Source organism: Ascaphus truei, chromosome 2 (assembly GCF_040206685.1).
Source record: "Ascaphus truei isolate aAscTru1 chromosome 2, aAscTru1.hap1, whole genome shotgun sequence".
In the NCBI taxonomy this organism is placed as follows: domain Eukaryota; kingdom Metazoa; phylum Chordata; class Amphibia; order Anura; family Ascaphidae; genus Ascaphus; species Ascaphus truei.
The window spans coordinates 88,670,709-88,689,081 of record NC_134484.1 but is presented as its reverse complement, the minus strand read 5'-3'; the positions used below and the strand labels follow the sequence as shown (position 1 = coordinate 88,689,081).

The 18,373-nt window shown below is 37.6% G+C and overlaps 1 protein-coding gene across 5 annotated transcripts in view; it reads left to right on the top strand.

Annotated features, from left to right (window-relative positions):
* LOC142482964 (uncharacterized) overlaps positions 1 to 18,373 on the top strand; it is a 760,779-nt gene that overhangs the window by 467,422 nt on the left and 274,984 nt on the right. For all 5 annotated transcript variants that reach the window (XM_075583088.1, XM_075583087.1, XM_075583086.1 and 2 more), the window contains 4 exons: positions 6,654 to 6,884; positions 7,382 to 7,504; positions 7,886 to 8,170; positions 14,176 to 14,422. In XM_075583088.1, coding sequence (XP_075439203.1) covers positions 6,654 to 6,884; positions 7,382 to 7,504; positions 7,886 to 8,170; positions 14,176 to 14,422 — 886 coding nt within the window. The remainder of the gene's footprint in view (positions 1 to 6,653; positions 6,885 to 7,381; positions 7,505 to 7,885; positions 8,171 to 14,175; positions 14,423 to 18,373) is intronic.

Below are 18,373 nucleotides of genomic sequence, written 5' to 3'. Positions count from 1 at the left end.
CGGACTTAAGGATGCTATTGTAAGGGCTGTTCATGAGGACCAAAGATCCTGAAATTATTTGTCTCAAGGTAATGCCTAAATAAAATGAAAGCCATTTGAATCTGTTTTGGATGCTGAAGAAACTGAGGCCGGCAATTTGATGCTCAACTTTTTTTTTTAATATATATAATCAAATTATATACACTTAGTTTATGTTCACTTTTTGTTTTTGCCCTTTTTTTTTCAATTGCTTATGCTTTCAATTATAATGCTGTCTTGCATATGTAAACCAATGGATTTTATGTAAACCAATTGATTGTATGTATCATGCATTAGTTTTATTTAAAAACAAAGTACAAGATGAAAATACCCAAAGCATGTCATTTTTCAAAGGCAGCACTTTTTGCCAGAAACTTGGATTGATGGGTTATTCCAGTCAACGAAGATTGTTCAAGTATAAATGTTATAACTCTGCAGCAAAACCATTTCAGGAGATGCCTGTCAAAATATGTGACCTTACCAAATTGTACTTTCAGAAGTATTTCTAGCATGCAAGAGGGCCTTTAATATTACTGATTAAAAATGCCTCTGAGATTAGTTGTTCCCTTCATGAGAGCATCATGCCCTTAGTCCTTAACTTCATCCGGTCAACACTATTGAATGCGGTTCTGACTCTTCGTTGTTCTGTATCCGCTGTGAGCCCTAATAGCAATCCATATTTCATATAGAACCTTGATTGGTCAACAAAATCTGTGCACCTTTATTTACTTAAAAATATATATCTATAACAGATGCACCAGGGAAAAAAATGCCCCTGTAATATTTGTAATGTAAAAATCAGTTTTTTAGATTGCAGCCTTCTATACTTACGAATTCATGACTCACTTAATTTCAATTATGGGAATTATTGTATGACTTCATTCCAAACAGTAGTTTTCCTCATGAGCCTCATCTTCTTATCATATTTTACTTTTATTTTCATTGACAACCAAATCAATTCACTTCTATTAATTGTCACTTCTATTAACTCTCTGGTCTTTGACCAAGATTGTATCCATGAACTGTTGAGCATCAAATTGTTCAGCAGAGTTTTTAAAGTGAGAAAGAGATAGAAAATATAAATAATAGCAGCTCAAACCAACTATGATTCACTAATACAGTTACAGAGCTTGTATGGAAATATGATTGATTTACAATTTTTGTTAAATGTGGGTTATCGATTAGTTTCGTCACTGCTTGAAGGTTCATCTGATGAAGAGACCTCTGCAGTCTCGAAAGCTTATGCACAAAATAACCTTGTATGACTGACATGCTTGTCCATTAAAAGGTATCAGCTCACAAAGTATCTTTCACTGCTTGAAGAGTATTGCAATGTATTGCAGACGAATGCCTTGCACTGCAATACACTGACAATGCAGTCAAGATTGTAATGATACTGTACATTGCATTGTAAGTGCTGGCTCTGGCATCGTGACAGAATTAGCATGAGTTTCTAAACACAAATACTTAGAAAAGTGGCTTTTTAACTGTGAAACCCCCAAGCTTCTAGGGTTTAATTAATCATACTTGGTTGACTTCTTGGTTCCTGTCATATGTTAGCCCTAACTTCCTTAATATCCCATTTAGAGTACAGCCCCTATGCAAAGGAACAATCAGACAATTGTGTTAATTTGTGAATTTGATTAAGACAGGAGAAATTAGAAACATCCACAGCAAAGCACAGTCTGGGCAGGATTCCCAGCAAAACTCTAATACTCAGGGGCTCAGTGTTGCTGAGTGTTGCAGTGTTTCCATTCATAACAAACTGTAACATTGCATGGCGATAAAAAAAATATTTTGTTTCTGTATTAAGAATTATGAATGCATCTCATTCAAAATAGAAAAAAAACCGCTTCCATGAGAAAACCACATTAGCTTATTTATTTATGGCTGTATGTTTTTTGTGTTTCTTTTAATTCACTATTTTTAAACAAGTCTCTTTAAAGCTCCAAACCATGCACTGGTGTCAGAAGTCTGCACTGCAGCGGCACAGCGGTGGTATGTGTAAAACCACAGGTTAAGTTATACTGTTTATGTAGCCTCCTTTCCCCCGTGTCTAGGGCAACTATGTGTGGTGTGTTACCTGATTGGCTCACAGGAGGCCTGATCCTCCGCTGCAGGGAGCATGGGGTGTACCTGATATGTATGATGACAGCACCTCCACCTGGGAGGGATCTAAGTACAATTGGATAGCCCCTGCCCTGGAACACACAGTAAAGAAATGATATGCACACAGTGATATAACAGATAATTCTTTACTGGTAATACAACTAATAACACATAATATACAGGCCTCGCATGGCCGTGCCCCACCGTCCAACTACCACCTTATACAGCACCCACAAACTGGTAGGGACACAGGGCCTACCTGTGGCCTAAAGGGGCAAACTAGGCCTAGACCAGGGAAGCACAGCTCCCTGGATATTACCTGCTCTGTTCCTGCTCCCCTTCCGACTGGCGTGGTTCCCAGCTCGCCAAATGTATCAATCCCCTGAGCAGGAGAATCATCCAGCCCTATTGGCTGTTGCGCGCCACATGGTATACAGCCCCTGGGGCTGCTGGGAACTGTAGATCCTTTGCAGAGCCTGCCTGTAACGGCTGCCGCACTGTGCATGCGCGAGCTACCCTCTGCACATGCGTGAGACTTCCAAGATGGCCACCACCTGTCATGCGGAGCTCTCCTACCACTGCCTGCAGCCTCAACGCAGCAGCCCGGCGCCTGTGCTGTTCCTCTGCACACCGGAACGGCTCCCACTGCAGCCGCAGATACCTCCGAGCAGCGCTACCAACCGGGAGGTAAGGGGTCCTGGCTACATTTACTTTAGGAGGGCTGTGTTATGCACACAAAAAAACTAACACATTGACATATTTAACATTGTGGTTGACAAAACAAATCATTTCAGGTCATTGTTTTTAAAGTCATGTAGAGAGATTGCATGGACCACCTGTGCAAAGCCATATAGAGAGATCGCATGGATAACACTATGTGGCCAATGCAGGCTTACACTCATGATTACTGCCATCCTGATTTATTGTGAGTCTACCTATATGGTGTAAATTACCTGATTTATTGTGTCTACTTATATGGTGCAAATTACCCTTGTCTGTATTCCCCCACCTATAGGTGTGTGCTAGATAGCCCTGTACACTGCAGCAATCAGGTTTGTTTTCCTATCTGCAGGGACAGCTCAGTCATTTAGCATAGGGACCTCTCATTATTCCCCCTCCCCCAGTTTGCAGAGGTATGTATGTAGGGTGAGAGTGCCACCACCATATTAGTAATTTTATCTTGATCACCACAGTCTGTCAGAGAAATTATATTTGGTAACATGGCTATTCACAGCATATCTGTTGTTGATGCATGATATGCACACTATGTGACCATGTGGTTGAAAATGCAGGCTTACACTCATCCTGATTTATTGTGAGTCTACTTATATGGTGTAAATTATCTGATTTGTTGTGAGTCTACTTATACAGTATAAATTACCTTTGACTGAAACCCCCCCACCTACAGGTGTGTGCTAGATAGCCCTGTACACTGGTACAGGAGTGCAGTGGATATTGCCACTCACCAACTGATAACGCTACGACTTATAACTTTTTAGCACCGCACGCTGCATTATCATACATTATTGTGTATCAGTGGATTGGGAATCGGAGATAGGGATAGCGGAGGTACTAGATTGCAGGGCACCTTTCCCCCTCCATACTCATTCCCCCTATCTCCTGTGTGTAGGGGTATGTATCTAGGGATACTTACTTATTTCGATTCCCACTGCACCGGACACTCACACACTGGTCCTACTCACAGCAATGTTTGAGCTATCTTGCACGCTATACAGGCCATAATAGATGGCCTGTGAGTAGTGCCTGAGGTTTGTCTGTCTATATGTGGCCCCCATAATTTTTAATTGTATTAATAAATTGCTTTTAATTTAATATCCTCTATCCAATTTTTCATTACTTGGGACCATTTGTCCCCTTCAGTGTGTCATTATCTGTTGTGCCACGTTCTACACAGACCAGCCATCCCACAATCTCTTATCCCTAAATAGCAACGTGTGCACGCAACTAGGACCTTTCTGTTGTCGTCCCACCCGGTGGGTATCTTTGACAGCAGGTTTTGTTCTGTGTAATTTCCTTCCCCAGTGCACCTTCTCGTTCTATAGGTTGAGCGGGTATCTCCCTTGTTGTTCTCACCACCACTGCAAAGTCATATAGAGAGATCGCATGGACCACTTGTGCATAATGAAGCATGTTGCATAGGAATGACATTCGAGCTCTTTTTATACGTCGTTGTTTCATCCCTGTGATCCATTCTCTCATCTGTGGTTTATAGCTAAAAATACATGTTGGGCTTTGCTATCTCTGAAGAGTTATGCGTGAAACCCATTGAGATTGCTTTTTTTCTGTGCCGATAGCTTGCAGCGTTTTAAAGCTGCAGTTCAAGCTGCCGTTTTTAAAAATATATATATATATTTTTCCCATTCAATATGTGCATCAATACAATCTGCACACTGACAAGTGATTAGCTAAGCTGCAGATCGATCCGTTCTCCTGTAATCAATCGCTTGCTCCAGGTTATTTAATTCAGTTCTTGCACAGCATTTTGGGCAATGTAGTCCTGGAATATGATTGACTAGGCAGTTACTAGAAACAATTGGTGCACTGCTAGAGAGAGGGTGGTGCTCAAGATCTAGCGCCTATCAGAAGGGGAAGGGGGTTGTCACTTTGGAAATGCTTCCTTCATTAGAAACATTAAAAATGTGTTTAAAACATTTTTTTTTCAAATTTTTTAATGCTACAAGTATTTTCTCATAGTACAAAACTGATTTACTTATATAAAAAAAAAACAACACAATACACATGTAGGATATTGCTTGAACTGCTGCATATATATATATATATATATATATATATGTTATGGTGGGTAAAAAAAGTGACTAAAACCCTCCACAGTAAAGCATAAAGCAACTGTAAATAATCCGGTATATTCATTTGCATGTCTTAGACAAGTCTGCAACCCTGTCTTTCACCATTATCACCCAGCAAACAGCACTTCCACTGCAGCAAGGGGTTCTGGGAAATGACATGAAAATGAGCACACAGTGCCACTTTTTATCTCATGCTCACATTACATGAGCAACCCTTGCATCTCCCAAGTCCTTGCTTAAAAGCTGTGTTTAAAGCAGCATGCATTGGCTAAGGGTTGCTCATGTAATGTGAGCATGAGATAAAAAGTGGCACTGTGTGCTCATTTGCATGTCATTTCCCAGAATCCCTTGCTGCAGTGAAAGTGCTGTTTGCTGGGTGATAATGGTGAAAGACAGGGTTGCAGACCTGTCTAAGACATGCAAATGAATATACAGGAATATTTACAGTTGCTATATATATATATATACTGTATATATATAATTTTTTTTTATTTTAAATTAAGAGATGATAAAGTATTTGATATTTGCATACATTTTCACTCGCCAATAAGTTGTAGTCTTGCTGGTCTTTTGGCTGCGCAGTGTTATCCAAAACATGCTGCTCTGAATGCTGCTCTAAGCATTTCACTGTCTGTTACAGGGCCTGTACTGCCCCTCAATGCCTGAAATAGTATTTACTTAATGCCACATACAGTACTTCTGGATCTCACTTTCTATAAGTATTCACCAAGCTTCCTCTCTCCTCATCTTCAAAGTTTTATTGAAAACACAGCTTTTGTATTAATGCATTTTATTAGCTTGGAAACAAGGGTGCATTGCCTAAAGTAATTACTTACCCTCTTTTATTACACAGTTGAGGTTCTAAGACTTACTGCCTTTGCATGTTTTGCACTAACATTTTAAGCAGGACTGGACTGTGATTCCCTTCTCAGTAGTTTTACCTTTCCAGCTGCCGCTCTTATTGTTTTTCTGCATTGTTTCTCTGTATTTGACATGATCTGGATGCTTCTATTGCAAAACCACGTAGATGAGAAGTGTTACATGAAAAAAAGGGAAAATATAAAATATTTGATTTATTAAACACTTCGCAACCTTTTTTTTATGCTGGTGAGATGTTTTCACTATATAGAGAGAGAGAGAGAGCAATAGCTATTGGATCCATGAGGTTAACTACTGAAACTCTGGGGCCTCCCTCTAAAATTATTTTAATGTCATGTTACTGTTAGTCTAATAGAAATAAGAAACATATATACCCCCCAAAATATTTAATGATTAAGGCAATTATAGTGCTTCTTTAAATGACTATAATATTATGAGCTAGTGAAAACATTGTGTGTATTTGCTGTAGATTGCCAGGTTTAGACATAACTGGTGAACAACTTTATAACTAATTAAATGCAGACTTTAAAAGTTGCTCAATAATAATTTTTGTAGTGGCGGATACATTGTGCTTTACGTCAAATGCTTTTCTTTTCACAGATATAAAAACTCTTTAATCCTAGTGTCCATTATACCAAGTTGAAGGAGTACATGTGGGTTCTTTTGCACTATTTCAGGGAAACATACAGTGACAGCCATATATAGTAGCTTCCATAAAAGAATGCAGTGTACAGTGGTACTTTAGAAAATGAAGTTTTGCTCAGAAAACCCCCCAGTAATTTTGTCAAAGTATCGCTTCCCTGTGTTCTCACTTGCTAGATTGCCAACAAAAAGGAAACAATTCAGAGCCTGGAAGCTGAAGTATTGATTCTTCAACGTCAATATAAGGAAAAGAGCGACCAGGTAGAAACCTTTGAAGACCTGATTGACCAGTTAACTGAAGAGTTGCATTCCTTCAAGGATGGTGTTAAATTGAACAAAGAACAATGCCAGCAACAGGAGCAGCTGGTGCAAACAATGACAGAAAAGGTTGACGCTCTCAAAAAGGAGGTAATGCATTTGTGATCATATCGGTGCTAAGCAAACAGTTTTTACATTTTTGTTTAAAAATGTTAATACCTTGTTTTGGATGAATGTGCAAATTATGAACACACGTAATTTGTGTTGTCCATGTGTGTTTTCTGAACACTTCTAAAAAGCAGATCTCTCTGTTATATACCACACCAAATGTCTCAAATAAAAGGCATTGCAAAATAGTTTGCAGTTTTATTTGTGCAGATTCTGTGAAAAAATGACCATCCCAGCCACTGTTTCTATATCCCCAATTAGTCGATGTATTTTAATTTCACGTTTCCTGGTGAATAATGGTGACACTATATTATCATGTATCTGGGGAGCAGTAGGGGGAAAAAAGAGTGTTGCTGCTTTGACCTCTGATGCTGGAAGCGCCTGCAATGTATTGCAAGGGAATTAATTGTATGACATGCTCCTCTAGTACTCAAGTTTTTAATGCCTCACAGTGCTGCCATTACTCTTCTTTTGTGCAGATATCTGAGAGTGAAGATAACATAAATCAACTTCGTTCTGATATGAAGGAATATAAGTCTAGTCATGGCCATTCCAATGAAGAAAATGATGCCCAGACTTTGCAAATACAGACATATCAAAATGTAAGAAATATTTAACTTCTGAGTAAAATAATATATTAGGTGGCTATTTATGTAAATAATTGCTATGTTGTGCAAGATTTATTTGGTAGTTTATTTTGTAATAGATTTATATGGTGCTAACATATTTGGCAGAATATTGCAGTGGAAATAATGATATGCAGTATAAGAAGTACAAATCTAAAGGAAATGTTCAAGTACATGGTCAAATAAATTGTGACACGATAGATCTACTTTTAATACTGAATACTGATCTCTTCAATTTGTAATAACACACTGGCACCTATGTAGACTTATGCTTTGACAACAAAACTTTTATATTTTTGTTCCAAAAATGCTTTGTCATTTCAAAGTGTGCTAGTTTTTACTTATTTGATCACACAGGAGCTTGAAGTGATAAGAAGCCAACTCCATGAAAAATCTTCAAAGATTGAGGACTGTCAGCGGGTCATAGAGGAACAAAATGCAGAAGCAGCTAATGTGCTTGTCCAACAGAAGAAATATTCTCTTGAAATTGAAGAGCTAGAAAAGACCCTGCAGTCCTTGCATCTGGATATCATAGCATCCCAGCAGAAACATAAAGTGGAACTTGCTCAGTTAGAACAACAGATAGCTCAGCTTGAGAGGGACCTCATGGATGCCAAGAAAGTCTGTTCTCAAAAAGATCAGGTATGCCTTTACTTTGAGGGCAAAACTGTTCTTAGTAGTTTTACGTTATATTTATTAAGAAGTGACCAAATTCAATAACATGTGAAAAAGAGGATTTTTTAAATGTCATTATTAGGGGAACTGTATTTTGAAAGTGCTTAACTATATTTTGGAGAGAAAGAAAACGTGGGGGTATCAGCAACCGCTGAGTTTTCCTCTTATGATGCTTGAGCATGAACATCACTTCTAGCTTAGATTAGAGTTCATACTTTTCCGCTCCATTTTGCATTTCAATTCTTCTTAAAGCTGTAGCTGTACCGTATTTATCTCCTCACTTAAGAACATTTTTAAAGGAGTGCTACCCACCCATTTCCATTTCCTAAAAATGCAAAGACAAGTGCGTGAGAAATATTTTTTACCAGTCCCAAAAACAAAACAAAAGGGGTAGACACACATGGACAAGACACATTTAATTACTGAAAAACACAGTGACTGCATCACCTTTCGGGGAGGGGGTCAATCCCCCTTGCTTGATGGTCTGGGCAATGAAACATGAGTGTATTTTTGGCATCATTTAATAATGTGTGCTGATCCAATATTTCGTTTTTTTGTATAAATGCATTAGAGATTGTGGACAGTGGTCTGATGGTTACGAGCACCAAGTATTGCTGTAGAGAAAAGTGTATGCGATTCTCCGATATACTTGGATTTGTGAATGAATGTTTTTATATCTTAGGGTTCTGCAGTGTTTCGTTTTGAGTGATCATGCTCTCTTGTGGGATTGGTTATTGCTTTTATAAATACTTAGGAGAGAGGCAAGACAACGCTTCATAGTTAAAACAGCATTAGATCAAATTTTATTTATTGTAGTAGAAGTACGGAAAATGGGGAGATTTCATTAGAAATGGTTATCTGTCATCAGTTTTGATTCTTTTAACATGCCGAGCACATTTTATTCAATGTGTTTTTCCTGGTGCACTCTGGTACAGTTTTTCCCCCTCTGGTTTTGCATCTGAAAAACTTAAGTAAGAAACCCCATTTATGTAATCTAGGGGTTAATTCTATATAAGCCAAAGCGGCTGTTCGTGCTGTTTTTAGCTTTAAGTCCCCATCAACGGCGATGGGTAATTTTTAGCCAATATGGTTGGCATATATAGAATAAGGCCCTTGGTGTGTGCAGTCCTCTTCCTTGCCTTACCACCCTAAGCCATTAACACCTCTCCATCTTCCATCCATGATGAACAGAAGAAAACAAAAATAATGCTTTCCTTTGCTAGGTGATTTTACTTAATCAAAAGGTGATTGCATTGATATTTCTAGCAAGCATTTGAAAACATTTGTTTATAAAAACCACAGCTTCCACCAAATCCGAGACCTTACAAAAATCCCTTAAGAAATGTAAATTGTGATTGGGGTATCATTTGTAATTATTATTTGTTAGTATTTTTCTTTTTTCACCAATAGACTGGAGTGTTTAATAAATGAAAACATTTAACAATTGTAGGATATTTTATAGTGCCTATTAAATTTTACACACCTGAGAAAGCATGGTAATAAAGATAATTGTTGTCATGTTAACATTAGAACTAAACATACTGTATCTTCAAGTTTCTTGTTGTCTACAGCAATTTTACATTCTCAATGAAGAATGTTTAACATTTGAACCAAAAACGAATTGCACGAATAATTAAAGGCTTACGTTAAATACATAGACAGTCATTTAAATTTAGATCTGCAATAACATTTACTATTATTCTCCAAGGCTTTGACTGCTTGACAGAAACAAAGTACTCTGGGATTAATTTCAAGAAATGGTGCCAACTGTGTGCAATTTGCTGTAATTAAGACATGAAAGAGTACTAAATATTCAGATTAAAAGAGCCATGATTGAACGTGATAGAGAATCAAGGTGTGGCAACAAGCCAATAAATACCAGTCAGTCACGATGAGTGCAAAATATTAATTGATTTTAACCCTACACCATTGAAATATTACAATAAAGCAAACCAGATTAAACTAATTACAGCCGGGAGAAAGGGAACCCCCCCATTTTGAATGGTTCCTTAAAAATAAATTTCACTTTATGTCTACGCTACGGTACTCAGCATGGTAATGAAAAAATACATTTAAATAATTACTCATGCTTTCCAAATTATAATTGCTTAGTTACTCCGGATGTAATCTTCCTACTTATGAATTTTTCAAGGCAGACGATGCACCTGTATGAACTGGGCTTGTTAACAGGAGCTTTGCACTGTGCAGTGTGTCATAATAGAATTAATTCATGTATACATATATACATAGCATTTCTTTGTTATCCCTGAGAAACTATCCTTCTTTAATATTCTGTTCCCATCCAGTTTTACACAGGTAACTGCTTCATGGAAGGGTTTACAGCAGCAGCATTAGCTAAAAAACACAGGGGCTGTTCCATGAGACACCTTGCAGCCAATTCAGCGTATTCCAGCACTAGGAGTGTCTTATGGAATAGCACTGTTTAGTAAATATGGCACCAAATGTAATCCTTGCACAACCTTATAGACTTGGATCTGCACCCGCACTTAACGCTGGCACTAATTATTTTCAAAGGTTCTTTTCTTAAAGTAAAAATGATCTAGAGCTGATGTGGTTGAACCGCCTTTTGATTACGTGAAAAGAATGTTACTATTATGTTACTTTGTTCACCATTTACAAGTAAGTAAAATGGCAAAAAAAATCTGATGTTACATTGCAATCCATTGCTATTATACTTATAAGATTGGTACAAGAGATTTTAGATTGTGTTGTACATGTGGTATTTGTATGTAGTATTCACTACAAATAAACACATGCATATATAAAAATGGAACTATTTATATGAAAAACTGATCCGAAGTTTCAAAATGATTGTCACTCTTCAGGACATAACGCTTCTTTTAATTTACAGACCTTGTCTGCTATAAAGGTGCAGAAAAACACAAAATCAAAGCTGCCCTTAAAATATATATATTCTCCTGGTCTTCCTTTTGTTTTACAATGTGTTACTTACATTTAGAAAGAATATAATCGCACAAGCTTCATTCCTTCGGCTTCTTTCGGAGGAGACAGCAGTAATTTAAAAGGCAAAGACATTTCTAAGCAGATAGGGAAATGAACGAATAACTGTGGGAAGCATGAACTGGCTAAAACACAGCACCAGCAAAACATATGCACTGTATATTTTAAAGTTGACTAGTTTGAATAGCACACACAGGCACATAATGCCGAATAATATATAACACAGAGTTGAGCTACGATGGGACCTTAGTGAATCTCCCCTTTTAATCATCAAATAAATATATACGGGAAAGCATACATGCAAGTAACTGGGGGGAAAGGACACGGTAACAATATGAAAAAAGGAGAAGTCAAAATGTAGACATCATTATTGTTACCATTCTGTTATCATTAAAGTCTTGTAAGAGGGTAACCTTAGAAAAGAAGTACCGTATCCGTTTCAGGCATAACACCTCTTTTGTCCAGTATCATCTTTTCCTTGCTGTACTTACCAGTATATGGGACTCTTGTGTATCCTGCAGGCCTATTGTGTACTTTTTTTTTTTTTTAAAGCTAAGTATTCATGACAGAAGAGGAGGTTTTAAAAGATATATATATATCCTTAGCTTACAGTCCATCACCTACATCTGATTAAAGAGTCTAAGTACTCCATTTATATTTTATTAAAAGCATAAATGGTGTATTCTAAAAAAAATGGATCTGTTCATAAGCAGATAAGACTTTTATTTTGCTACAGGATTTCCGAAAGAAATAAGAATAGGAAAGTCTTATACTACAGATGTAGTATATCTTAAACATAAGAAAGAACAACCTGTACATGCAAACGTGTATAGTGTGTGTGTGTGTGTGTGTGTGTGTGTGTGTGTGTGTGTGTGTGTGTGTGTGTGTGTGTGTGTGTGTGTGTGTGTGTGTGTGTGTGTGTGTGTGTGTGTGTGTGTGTATATAACTATATATTTTATACATTTCTTATACTGTATATTTGCACTAAGCACTTCTATTATTTTGTGTGTGTTTGTATGTATATATATATATATCCCATGGTATCTCTCTATGTATATCCCATGGAATGACCTGCCTGTTTTTGGACTTGGTGCCAATTGAAGGCTGACATTTGTTAAATGGACTCGAGTGAGACAAGATGTTTATAGTCTGTATACTAAGTTGACATATTCCAGTGCTCTTTCTGTAACAGTGTTCCAGTGTTCTGATAGTCTTAAACATTGCTAATTAACTGACCACATAACCAGAGCGTCCAAGCAGGTTTAACAGTTATATTTATGCTCATGTATTAGTCTATTTACAAAATAAATGTATCTGCTATTTTGTTTTCTTACATAACTCTGACTGTGTACTCGGAAATATGTAAGAAAAAGACACATGTTTGCAGGCACGATGATTACCTGTCCTGAAGAATGTAGTCAAATTGTGATGTCTGAGGCACAGAGAGATAGTGACTTGCACTAGCCTGAGGGACAGGGAGATAGTGACTTGCACTAGTCGGGGGGGACAGGGAGATAGTGACTTGCACTAGTCTGAGGGACAGGGAGATAGTGACTTGCACTAGTCTGAGGGACAGGGAGATAGTGACTTGCACTAGTCTGAGGGACAGGGAGATAGTGACTTGCACTAGTCTGAGGGACAGGGAGATAGTGACTTGCACTAGTCTGAGGGACAGGGAGATAGTGACTTACACTATTCTGAGGGACAGGGAGTAAGTGACTTGCACTAGTCTGAGGGACAGGGAGATAGTGACTTGCACTAGTCTGAGGGACAGGGAGATAGTGACTTGCACTAGTCGGGGGGGACAGGGAGATAGTGACTTGCACTAGTCTGAGGGACAGGGAGATAGTGACTTGCACTAGTCGGGGGGGACAGGGAGATAGTGACTTGCACTAGTCTGAGGGACAGGGAGATAGTGACTTGCACTAGTCTGAGGGACAGGGAGATAGTGACTTGCACTAGTCTGAGGGACAGGGAGATAGTGACTTGCACTAGTCTGAGGGACAGGGAGATAGTGACTTACACTATTCTGAGGGACAGGGAGTAAGTGACTTGCACTAGTCTGAGGGACAGGGAGATAGTGACTTGCACTAGTCTGAGGGACAGGGAGATAGTGACTTGCACTAGTCGGGGGGACAGGGAGATAGTGACTTGCACTAGTCTGAGGGACAGGGAGATAGTGACTTGCACTAGTCGGGGGGGGACAGGGAGATAGTGACTTGCACTAGTCTGAGGGACAGGGAGATAGTGACTTGCACTAGTCTGAGGGACAGGGAGATAGTGACTTGCACTAGTCTGAGGGACAGGGAGATAGTGACTTGCACTAGTCTGAGGCACAAAAAGAGCTGCCAGTGGAATTCTAAAGCCAGTGTTGTTACTACCAAGCTATTCCTTCAGCCCATAGATACTAAGTGATATGTAACTGTGGAAAGTGGGTGTATCTAAGTGTGATTATTTCAGTATTTAGAGATTTCTAACTTAATGTTTAGTGAATATATTGTTATCCACCATTAGAACGTATTTCTTTTATAGATGTATCCTTTCTATTCCATCAAAGTGTTCTTCACGTGTAGTGAAAGTCCGAGTTCCTGAAGCCGCGCTACATATGAAGAAAAGCCATGGCGGTGAAACGTCACTGCTACAGCTTTTCCCTTCCTTAAAGTGGCCGTGCCGCAGCTGTTCCCGGGGGCAGTGAGGGTGGCCCCATCTGTGTATATACAATATTTGCAATATTAGCTTTGTTTTACTTTAATATGTTTTATATATTGTTATAGATTTACCACCTTACATTTTGGTGAGGTTTGCAATACATTGCACTGATAGATGGATTAACTCCTTAAGGATGCAGTGAGTTACAGGGTCCACCAGTGTCAACAGATAATCTCAATAGGAAGCAACAGACACACACACATATATATATATATATATTTATGTATGTATGTATATGTGTCCCTTTATGGGCTATTATAATGTTTTTTTCCCCTTAACAGGCAATAAGTAAAAGAGATGACCTTCTGCGAAAGTCTGAAGCCGATCTCCTGCAGGCAAGAGAAGGTATCAAAGTGAAAACGACCGAGGCGGAGCACCTTGACAGCATGGTCAAGAAATTGAAAGAGAGCATCCAGGGCGCACAGAAAGAAAAGAACCGAAAGGAGAAGGAAAACAATGCACTCAGAGCCGAGATCACCCAACTCAGTCAGGAGCTACAGGATGTGCATAAGCTGTACAGAGAGACAGGTAATATTGCGTGAGGAAATAGTATTAACCAGCATTTTTTGGCTTCAGCTACTGAGATAAGGCCCACACATTTATGCAAAGGTAGAATGTTGGTATGAACAATTCACATTTCCATCACGTAAACACAATTCATATCCGGAGACTGTGTTTTCCAGAGTTAAATGCGGTCTGCTTTAACTGTTTCTTTTTTTTCTGTCTCTGTGATTGCTTTTTGTATGTGTTTCTGCTCATATTATATGTCTCTTGTTCCCTACATTTCTTTAAGATATTAAAAGCTGTTTCAACTTGGCAGAGGCAGAATGAAGGTTTTCTTTATAGAATTCAGCATTATGCAAGCTGAGCCCTGGCTAGCACACAAAATTACATTTATTTAATTCATGTTGCGTGTTATCTTAAAGTGACATTTTTTCAAAGGTCTGTTTACATTTGGGAATATATATTGTTCACCATTACTGGTGGTTCTGGGCGTGAGCTAACTAAAGAAATGCTGAGCACGATGCACGTGACCCAAATCTAGATGGATTATTATTTTAAACTACCGTATCTCTTACTTTGTTTTTTTTTGCTGGTGTGTTATTTTCATTAACACCTTCTCTGCCTCAGGTGACCAGAGCACATTACAGCAAAGGCTTAAAAAGTAGCATTTTATTTTAATGAAAACAAGGCTCCCCATACATTATCTCCCCATATATTTTTCACCCCTTAAGCAATTGAAGTGTTGAGTGGGGCTCCCTTGTACAGGATACCAGAACACAATAATGCAGCACTCCATATGTCGCTGGTTTCGCTGTGTTCTGGGACTGACCATTGAATATGCCTGCAGTGTAAAGCAGACCGAGAGCATGCAGTGTTTCCAAAATAAAAATGAAAGTTTGATAGTTAAGACACTGCAATATAAAGATCTCTACCTTTAATGACTAAATGAAGCTATTTTTTTTACCAAGATTACAATGCAAGACAAATCTTTACATGGCATAAATGTATGTGAGAGAGACCCATGAGTATTGTTAATTTGTGGTAAATGATTTCCACTGTCTGTCGTAGACTTTTCTTTTCGATGTTACGTTTACAGAGGTGGAACTGGATGTGTGAAATCACGTATACAGAAATCAACAACAACATTCTCATTGCACACCTTCTGTGAGCTAGGCTGTCTCAGCTGGTAACACGCCTGCATTTCCTCATGTACTTTTTTGATTATGTGAGATTAAAAAGGGGCTGATATTGAAATCGTTTCACTCTAATAATCATACGAATACTGGTTTAGCCAAATGATTAAGTAAAGAACTTCCCTTTATTTAAGATGATAAGAGAAGAATGTAGAAAAAATGTAATCTTAATATATATATAGTATGCTTTGAGGATGTGCCCTGGGGGTGTGATGTGTCTTTTTGTCACTTGTTTTGTTTTATCTGGTGTATCCGATCCCCAAACAATTACATTCTGAAATTGTGGCAGTAAAGTATGAGGGATTTTTAAAAGAATTGTACTAGACCATACACACAATCCTATAGTAGACAATAGGGTGTGTTTATTGTTGTTTCACTAAGCTCTTAACACCACCAGTGTGGCAGATTTCAACACAAGCATTGCACTGAATGAGTTAACAAGCCTTGTTCTCTGCTACTAACCCCTCCATCGCTGGAAGGGATTGCAGAACATTGTAAAGGATTACTGTGTCCATGTCAGGACTGTAGAAGCGACAGTACAGAAGTCAGTCATTTTCAGTGCATCACATTCATGCTGCATTTCACTAAACTAGTATATCAAAATGTTTTGGAACTAAGCGAATGGTTTGAAATCGTGTGATCTAAAAGAACAGAGGAACAGGTTTAGGAGTCCTGCAGTCAAATATTAATGAAGTCATTTGGAATCTAATAGACCGTCAATGTCAGCACCTTAATTTTCAACCTCCCTATTCACAGCATAGCCAGATACTTGTTTCAGGATAAAACCCCTAGAGGTCTGCTGCAAATTCTTTTTCAATACAACCAGATCATTGCAGATAATTGTATTACACGGGGTATTGATCTGAAATCGTTGTTCACCGGAAACATCTTAAAAAAAAAAAAAAAGAAAGAAATAAGTAACAAAAAACATGATTATAGCTGTTTCTGTTTATTGTTCGCACATCATAGCGTATGAGTGGGCTTTTGTGTGAATCACCTGTAAAGAAAAGCAAGGTGGAAACATCAGAGAAATTACCTCTTTACAAGAATCTATTGATCACTTTAAATCAAAGAAGTATGTTTGACATGAGATTACCTGCCAGTTTGAACATTAGGTACACTATGTTATAGCCCGGGGCAGTTGTAAGTCTGCCAAAGGGATTGTAAATAAAGCAAGCAGCTGCTAGTGCCTCTGGCTTGGGATCAACTAGGGCTCAAATCCAGGGCATAGGTAAAGTCAAAATGGATTTAACCCTTTCGCTGCTGCACATAGCCAATTATAGGATGATTCTCTGGAATGATCCACTCTTGTGGCTGAGGGGTAAGCAATCTGTTACTAGGCAAAATGTCAATATGAATTGCTAGCCTCTTTGGCATACAGGTGGTTAAAAAGGAAAATGGCTTTAAAAACACATTACTGTCTTTAAAACATATATTTTTAATTTATGTGTGTGTGTGTGTGTATGTAAAAATCGAAAAAAGGTATAATATACAAATTAATTTAATTGTTATATAGAGAGATGTAAATTGTAATGTAGTTATATATGTATATACTATATATATATATATATATATATATATATATATATAGTATATACATATATAACTACATTACAATTTACATCTCTCTATATAACAATTAAATTAATTTGTATATTATACCTTTTTTCGATTTTTATTTGTGTTGCTTTAAAGTTTTGATATACATGCCTGATACTGTAGCCATATTTTAATTGTTTTACTTTCTCCCATATAAAAGTTTCCAGCGGAAATCTCCAGGAGCTGTATGACGTTCTGCAGTGTGCATACACAGGCCTTGTTCTATTTGATGTATTTTAATAAAAATGTTGTTTGCTCCTGTTTTAATTATGTGTAAATGTGTTAGGTGACACAATGCCGCATTGGAAAGAGACAACAGCAATGTACACATTTAATATACTCACAAAAATGCAAGTATATGAACATTGGAATAAAACCTACATGTATTGCTTTGTTCTCATATCATGCATTTTAATTCAAAACAAGTGTCTTTTTACAAATATTTTTAATGCATATTTACTTATTTGAACCCGTACAATGAAATTATATATATATATATATATATATATATATATATATATATGTGTGTGTATGTATATATATATATACACTTTGCTGTGAAACGTGTTTATGTTTTTATTTCAAATATTTTTATTTAATAGTGCTGTTCCGATTGTTATTATTTAATATTTATATTCCGAGCTGGGAATGCTTTTACTTTCAGCTCCAAAATACAAAAAGGGTGTATGATGTGAGGACTGCATTAATTGAAAGGCTTTTATTCCATGTTTTCCGCATATTTTGTATGCAAGGCTGCTGTTATTCCTAAACCTAATGTGTGTATCTGTATTATTTATTATGCGGTTCTGATATGATGCTGAGGAACATTGCAGCTTATACAAATGAAATGTGGATATGCATACATTGCTGAGAAACTATAGTTGGCATGCAACCTTTCTTTTAAGGTATTCCCCATTATTTTCAGGGGGGGGAAAAACATTTTTGGAGTTGGTTTTTAAAGGACATCAAATGCCCTTTTTCCCCTTTACCCAAATACATGTGTGTTCTGTTGAGCCACAATGCCCTCTGTACAATATATTTTTGTAAACATCCGATTTTGGAAATCCTTCTTCGCTGCACGTTATTCTTGATATCTGGCACCGTTCATTTAGGGTTAGGGTTTAAATATACAATGAAATGCATTACTATGAAAACTGCCTATTTTGCTACTGATATATTTTCG